This window comes from Malaclemys terrapin, chromosome 20, assembly GCF_027887155.1.
Source record: "Malaclemys terrapin pileata isolate rMalTer1 chromosome 20, rMalTer1.hap1, whole genome shotgun sequence".
NCBI lineage: Eukaryota > Metazoa > Chordata > Testudines > Emydidae > Malaclemys > Malaclemys terrapin.
Window position 1 is genome coordinate 1,948,832 of NC_071524.1, and position 7,806 is coordinate 1,956,637.

General features: G+C 76.8%; 1 protein-coding gene across 1 annotated transcript; it reads right to left on the reverse strand.

The window, feature by feature from the left end:
• Window positions 1–476: 476 nt before the first annotated feature.
• LOC128826558 (zinc finger protein 771-like) lies at window positions 477–7,806 on the reverse strand. Its single transcript, XM_054009907.1, has 2 exons — window positions 7,787–7,806; window positions 477–2,016 (listed from the first exon to the last, which is right to left on the reverse strand). The coding sequence occupies exon 2, from the start codon at window positions 2,003–2,005 to the stop codon at window positions 620–622; it is 1,386 nt and encodes a 461-aa protein (XP_053865882.1). The 5' UTR covers window positions 2,006–2,016; window positions 7,787–7,806; the 3' UTR covers window positions 477–619.

A 7,806-nucleotide genomic window follows, 5' to 3' on the forward strand; every position in this document is an offset into this window, starting at 1 on the left:
CCTCATCCCAGAACATGGCATGCCCTATCTAGGGGTACCCCTTGCCCTCATCCCAGAACATGGCGTGATCCCTCAGACCCATGGGCCCATTTAGCCTAGTATCTAACCCTGGAGGGGAGAGGCCCCATTCCCTGCCCCCTGCCCAAGGCCAGCTAGCCCCCACCCTGGGGCCAGCGCCCCCTAGAGGGGAGGGGCCCCATGTGCCATTCCTCACTTTGTCCTTCCATCCCCGGTGCTGGCTGGGCTGCTCCCCAATTCACCCTCCCCTCGGCTATTAACCAGCCCCCCCGCCCAGATCTCAACATCTGACCCCCCCCCCCCCCGCAACAGAGGTGTGGGAGGACCCCACCCAATACCCCTCCTCCTCATCTTACCCTCTTACAGGGTCTGTTCCCTTTGGCCCCCCCAGCCCTCTCCTCTGCCCCCCCCACTCCCCCCAATATATCTCCATGCATCCCTCCCCCCAAACTCCCAGGAGTAGATTTCAAGGACTGGCTCAGGAGATGGGGGGGGGGGGGCTTTGGACCCTTTCCTTGCAACTCTGATCCAGAGGTCCCCCCACACCAGGCCCCAGGGGATCCCGCCACCCCCCCCCCCAAAATCCAGCTCAGAATGCACGTCATGAGCCCTCCCCAGAGCCGCCGGCCGCACCCCCTTCCTCCTCCTCCTCGTCCTCCTCCTCGGGGGTGCAGAAGGCGGAGTGGTCCTGGCTGTCGAAGCAGGAGTTGCTGAGGAAGGCCTCGGGGCGGGCGGCGGCCAGGAGCTCGGGCCGGTGCCCGCGCTGGTGCCGTAGGAGGCTGTAGGCGCGGGAGAAGAACTTGTGGCAGATGCCGCACTGGTGGGGCTTGTCCCCCTGGTGGACTTGCCGGTGGCGGGCCAGGTCGGCCAGCCGCTTGAATTCCTTCTGGCAGAGCACGCACTGGAAGGGCCGGGCGCCCGTGTGGGTGACCTGGTGCTGCTTGAGGTGGGAGAGGCGCCGGAAGCGCTTGCCACACTGGCCGCAGGGGTAGGGCAGCTCGCCCGTGTGGATCAGGAAGTGGGTGGCCAGGTCGTATTTGCTCTTGAAGGCTTTCCCGCAGACGCTGCACTCGGAGCCCTTGTGGGGCTGCTCCGGCCCGGGGGTGGCTTCCCCGTGCGCCCGCCGGTGGCTGGCCAGCTCGCCCGCCTTGCGGAAGCGCTGGCGGCAGAGCGGGCAGCCAAAGGGCAGCCCAGCCCCGGCCCCATGGCACCGGCTGTGCTGCTTGAGGTAGGAGGAGAGGCGGAAGGTCATGCCGCAGTCGGGGCAGGCAAACGGCTTCTCGCCCGTGTGCACCCGGCGGTGGCGCGACAGGGACCAGGGGCGGGCGAAGAATTTGTGGCACACGCTGCACTGGTGTCGCTGGGCGCCGCCCAGCCCAGCCCGGCCCCGCGCCTTGAAGCACTTGTGGGCCTTCAGCTCGCCCTTGGTCTCGAAGGCCTTGTGGCAGCCCAAGCACAGCAACGTCCAGTCCGCCTGCAGCAGCACCTGCTTCTCGTCGGCTTCCTCGTCCCCGTGCTCCTCGCTTGGGGGCCCGGCCTGCTGGCGCGGCCGCTCGGCCGGCTCTGGGAAGTGCTGGCGGGCGTGGGTGCGCTGGTGGCGGGCCAGGTGGGCCGGGCGGCGGAAGGCCTTGTGGCACACCGGGCACTGGAATGGCTTCTGCCCGCCGTGGGTCAGGCCGTGCCGCGCCAGGTAGTAGGGGAATTTGAACTGCTTCCCGCACACCAGGCACTGGTGCCCACGCTTGGCACCAGAGCGGCACCGGTGGGATTTGCCGCCGGCCGGGCTCTGGGCGGGCGGGTCGCGGGGACAGCACCGGTGCTGCTGGAGGCCGTGGGCCTGGGCAAAGCGGCGCTGGCACGAGGCGCACTGGTGGGGCAGCCGGTGTGGCGGCCTGCCCAGCAGCTCTGGGGGCGGCTCCTCCTGGGGGGAGTCGGGGGGCAGCCCCGGTGTGGGGGAGGGTGGGGACTCGGGCAGCTCAGTCTCCATTGTGGGGAGCCCTGGGTGGGAAGGAAAAGATATGCGGGGGGTCAGGTAGGGAGGAAGTAATGATGGGAAATGTCCCCCAACCTGGCAGTGCTTGGGTATCGGGGCTGGCACTGACAGCCAGGGGAGAGTGCCCCTACTGACCCCCTGCTGACCCCCGGTCCCGCTCCCCGCAGCCCCGCGCCCTCTGCTGAGCCCCTGCCCTGCTCCCTGCCCCCACCCCGCTCCCCGCAGCCCAGCGCCCCCTACTGACCCCCCGCCCCACTCCCCGCAGGCCAGCGCCCCCTACTGACCCCTCGCCCCACTCCCCGCAGCCCAGCGCCCCCTGCTGACCTTCGGCCCCGCTCCCCGCAGCCCAGCGCCCCCTACTGACCCCCCGCCCCGCTCCCCGCAGCCCAGCGCCCCCTGCTGACCTTCGGCCCCGCTCCCCGCAGCCCAGCGCCCCCTACTGACCCCCCGCCCCACTCCCCGCAGGCCAGCGCCCCCTACTGACCCCCCGCCCCACTCCCCGCAGGCCAGCGCCCCCTGCTGACCTTCGGCCCCGCTCCCCGCAGCCCAGCGCCCCCTGCTGACCTCCGGCCCCGCTCCCCGCAGCCCAGCGCCCCCTGCTGACCTCCAGCCCCGCTCCCCGCAGCACAGCGCCCCCTACTGACCCCCCGCCCCACTCCCCGCAGCCCAGCGCCCCCTACTGACCCCTCGCCCCACTCCCCGCAGCCCAGCGCCCCCTACTGACCCCTCGCCCCACTCCCCGCAGCCCAGCGCCCCCTGCTGACCTTCGGCCCCGCTCCCCGCAGCCCAGCGCCCCCTGCTGACCCCCCGCCCCACTCCCCGCAGCCCAGCGCCCCCTGCTGACCTCCAGCCCCGCTCCCTGCAGCCCAGCGCCCTCTACTGACCCCTCGCCCCGCTCCCTGCAGCCCAGTGCCCCCTGCTGACCTCCAGCCCCACTCCCCGCAGCCCAGCGCCCCCTGCTGACCTCCAGCCCCGCTCCCCGCAGCCCAGCGCCCCCTGCTGACCCCACGCCCCGCTCCCCGCAGCCCAGAGCCCCCTGCTGACCCCCCGCCCCACTCCCCGCAGCCCAGCGCCCCCTGCTGACCCCCCGCCCCGCTCCCTGCAGCCCAGAGCCCCCTGCTGACCTCCAGCCCCGCTCCCCGCAGCCCAGAGCCCCCTGCTGACCTCCAGCCCCGCTCCCCGCAGCCCAGCGCCCCCTACTGACCCCCCGCCCCACTCCCCGCAGCCCAGCGCCCCCTGCTGACCTCCAGCCCCGCTCCTCGCAGCCCAGCGCCCCCTACTGACCCCCCGCCCCACTCCCCGCAGCCCAGCGCCCCCTGCTGACCTTCGGCCCTGCTCCCCGCAGCCCAGCGCCCCCTACTGACCCCCCGCCCCACTCCCCGCAGGCCAGCGCCCCCTGCTGACCTTCGGCCCCGCTCCCCGCAGCCCAGCGCCCCCTGCTGACCTTCGGCCCCACTCCCCGCAGCCCAGCGCCCCCTACTGACCCCCCGCCCCACTCCCCGCAGCCCAGCGCCCCCTGCTGACCTTCGGCCCTGCTCCCCGCAGCCCAGCGCCCCCTACTGACCCCCCGCCCCACTCCCCGCAGCCCAGCGCCCCCTGCTGACCTCCAGCCCCACTCCCCGCAGCCCAGCGCCCCCTACTGACCCCCCGCCCCACTCCCCGCAGCCCAGCGCCCCCTGCTGACCTCCAGCCCCACTCCCCGCAGCCCAGCGCCCCCTACTGACCCCCCGCCCCACTCCCCGCAGCCCAGCACCCCCTGCTGACCTTCGGCCCTGCTCCCCGCAGCCCAGCGCCCCCTACTGACCCCCCGCCCCACTCCCCGCAGCCCAGCGCCCCCTACTGACCCCCCGCCCCGCTCCCCGCAGCCCAGCGCCCCCTGCTGACCTCCAGCCCGCTCCCCGCAGCCCAGCGCCCCCTACTGACCCCCCGCCCCACTCCCCGCAGCCCAGCGCCCCCTACTGACCCCTCGCCCCACTCCCCGCAGCCCAGCGCCCCCTGCTGACCTCCGGCCCTGCTCCCCGCAGCCCAGCGCCCCCTACTGACCCCCCGCCCCACTCCCCGCAGCCCAGCGCCCCCTGCTGACCTCCGGCCCCGCTCCCCGCAGCCCAGCGCCCCCTGCTGACCTCCAGCCCCGCTCCCCGCAGCCCAGCGCCCCCTACTGACCCCCCGCCCCACTCCCCGCAGCCCAGCGCCCCCTGCTGACCTCCAGCCCCGCTCCCCGCAGCCCAGCGCCCCCTACTGACCTCCGGCCCCGCTCCCCGCAGCCCAGCGCCCCCTGCTGACCTCCAGCCCCGCTCCCCGCAGCCCAGCGCCCCCTACTGACCTCCAGCCCCGCTCCCCGCAGCCCAGCGCCCCCTGCTGACCTCCAGCCCCACTCCCCGCAGCCCAGCGCCCCCTACTGACCCCCCGCCCCACTCCCCGCAGCCCAGCGCCCCCTGCTGACCTTCGGCCCTGCTCCCCGCAGCCCAGCGCCCCCTACTGACCCCCCGCCCCACTCCCCGCAGCCCAGCGCCCCCTGCTGACCTCCAGCCCCACTCCCCGCAGCCCAGCGCCCCCTACTGACCCCCCGCCCCACTCCCCGCAGCCCAGCGCCCCCTGCTGACCTCCAGCCCCACTCCCCGCAGCCCAGCGCCCCCTACTGACCCCCCGCCCCACTCCCCGCAGCCCAGCGCCCCCTGCTGACCTTCGGCCCTGCTCCCCGCAGCCCAGCGCCCCCTACTGACCCCCCGCCCCACTCCCCGCAGCCCAGCGCCCCCTACTGACCCCCCGCCCCGCTCCCCGCAGCCCAGCGCCCCCTGCTGACCTCCAGCCCCGCTCCCCGCAGCCCAGCGCCCCCTGCTGACCTCCAGCCCGCTCCCCGCAGCCCAGCGCCCCCTACTGACCCCTCGCCCCTGCTCCCCGCAGCCCAGCGCCCCCTGCTGACCTCCGGCCCTGCTCCCCGCAGCCCAGCGCCCCCTACTGACCCCCCGCCCCTGCTCCCCGCAGCCCAGCGCCCCCTGCTGACCCCTCGCCCCGCTCCCCGCAGCCCAGCGCCCCCTGCTGACCCCTCGCCCCGCTCCCCGCAGCCCAGCGCCCCCTGCTGACCCCTCGCCCCGCTCCCCGCAGCCCAGCGCCCCCTGCTGACCCCTCGCCCCGCTCCCCGCAGCCCAGCGCCCCCTGCTGACCCCTCGCCCCGCTCCCCGCAGCCCAGCGCCCCCTGCTGACCTCCAGCCCCGCTCCCCGCAGCCCAGCGCCCCCTGCTGACCTCCAGCCCCGCTCCCCGCAGCCCAGCGCCCCCTGCTGACCTCCAGCCCCGCTCCCTGCAGCCCAGCGCCCCCTGCTGACCTCCAGCCCCGCTCCCTGCAGCCCAGCGCCCCCTGCTGACCCCCCGCCCCACTCCCCGCAGCCCAGCGCCCCCTGCTGACCCCCCGCCCCACTCCCCGCAGCCCAGCGCCCCCTGCTGACCTTCGGCCCCGCTCCCTGCAGCCCAGCGCCCCCTGCTGACCCCCCGCCCCACTCCCCGCAGCCCAGCGCCCCCTGCTGACCTCCAGCCCCGCTCCCTGCAGCCCAGCGCCCCCTGCTGACCCCCCGCCCCGCTCCCCGCAGCCCAGCGCCCCCTGCTGACCTTCGGCCCCGCTCCCCGCAGCCCAGCGCCCCCTACTGACCCCTCGCCCCGCTCCCTGCAGCCCAGCGCCCCCTGCTGACCTCCAGCCCCGCTCCCCGCAGCCCAGCGCCCCCTACTGACCCCCCGCCCCACTCCCCGCAGCCCAGCGCCCCCTGCTGACCTCCAGCCCCACTCCCCGCAGCCCAGCGCCCCCTACTGACCCCCCGCCCCACTCCCCGCAGCCCAGCGCCCCCTGCTGACCTTCGGCCCTGCTCCCCGCAGCCCAGCGCCCCCTACTGACCCCCCGCCCCACTCCCCGCAGCCCAGCGCCCCCTACTGACCCCCCGCCCCGCTCCCCGCAGCCCAGCGCCCCCTGCTGACCTCCAGCCCCGCTCCCCGCAGCCCAGCGCCCCCTGCTGACCTCCAGCCCGCTCCCCGCAGCCCAGCGCCCCCTACTGACCCCTCGCCCCACTCCCCGCAGCCCAGCGCCCCCTGCTGACCTCCGGCCCTGCTCCCCGCAGCCCAGCGCCCCCTGCTGACCCCTCGCCCCGCTCCCCGCAGCCCAGCGCCCCCTGCTGACCCCTCGCCCCCCCGCAGCCCAGCGCCCCCTGCTGACCCCCCGCCCCGCTCCCCGCAGCCCAGCGCCCCCTGCTGACCCCCCGCCCCGCTCCCCGCAGCCCAGCGCCCCCTGCTGACCTCCAGCCCCGCTCCCCGCAGCCCAGCGCCCCCTGCTGACCCCCCGCCCCGCTCCCCGCAGCCCAGCGCCCCCTGCTGACCCCCCGCCCCGCTCCCCGCAGCCCAGCGCCCCCTGCTGACCCCCCGCCCCGCTCCCCGCAGCCCAGCGCCCCCTGCTGACCCCCCGCCCCGCTCCCCGCAGCCCAGCGCCCCCTGCTGACCCCCCGCCCCGCTCCCCGCAGCCCAGCGCCCCCTGCTGACCCCCCGCCCCGCTCCCCGCAGCCCAGCGCCCCCTGCTGACCCCCCGCCCCGCTCCCCGCAGCCCAGCGCCCCCTGCTGACCCCCCGCCCCGCTCCCCGCAGCCCAGCGCCCCCTGCTGACCTCCAGCCCCGCTCCCCGCAGCCCAGCGCCCCCTGCTGACCCCCCGCCCCGCTCCCCGCAGCCCAGCGCCCCCTGCTGACCCCCCGCCCCGCTCCCCGCAGCCCAGCGCCCCCTGCTGACCCCCCGCCCCGCTCCCCGCAGCCCAGCGCCCCCTGCTGACCCCCCGCCCCGCTCCCCGCAGCCCAGCGCCCCCTGCTGACCCCCCGCCCCGCTCCCCGCAGCCCAGCGCCCCCTGCTGACCCCCCGCCCCGCTCCCCGCAGCCCAGCGCCCCCTGCTGACCCCCCGCCCCGCTCCCCGCAGCCCAGCGCCCCCTGCTGACCCCCCGCCCCGCTCCCCGCAGCCCAGCGCCCCCTGCTGACCCCCCGCCCCGCTCCCCGCAGCCCAGCGCCCCCTGCTGACCTCCAGCCCCGCTCCCCGCAGCCCAGCGCCCCCTACTGACCTCCAGCCCCGCTCCCCGCAGCCCAGCGCCCCCTGCTGACCCGCTGCTCCCCTCCCCGCAGCCCAGCGCCCCCTACTGACCCCCCGCCCCGCTCCCTGCAGCCCAGCGCCCCCTGCTGACCCGCTGCTCCCCTCCCCGCAGCCCAGCGCCCCCTACTGACCCCCCGCCCCGCTCCCCGCAGCCCAGCGCCCCCTGCTGACCCCCCGCCCCGCTCCCCGCAGCCCAGCGCCCCCTGCTGACCCGCTGCTCCCCTCCCCGCAGCCCAGCGCCCCCTACTGACCCCCCGCCCCGCTCCCCGCAGCCCAGCGCCCCCTGCTGACCCCCCGCCCCGCTCCCCGCAGCCCAGCGCCCCCTGCTGACCCCCCGCCCTGCGGCCCAGCGCCCCCTGCTGACCCCCCGCCCCACTCCCCGCAAGATTAGGAATGGGGGGGGCTGACTGGCCCCCAGCCCCGCCCCATCAGTATCACTACTACCCGGCTCACTCCCTATCCACCTCTTTAAGGGTTAATCCGCCCCCCCCCCCCCACGCTCTCTGCAAACCGGCTGCTGCCCCTCCCATGTGGGGAGAGGGGGGCGGTACGTCCAGTCCCTCCCCCCCATGGAGCACTGAGCGCCTGGATCCCCTTCTCCCCCCAAACGCAGCATCCCTGGGCCTGGGCCAGGGCCCCACCCCGCGAGGGCTCGCCCGGGTGTTACCTCTGCTGCCAGCTGCAGAC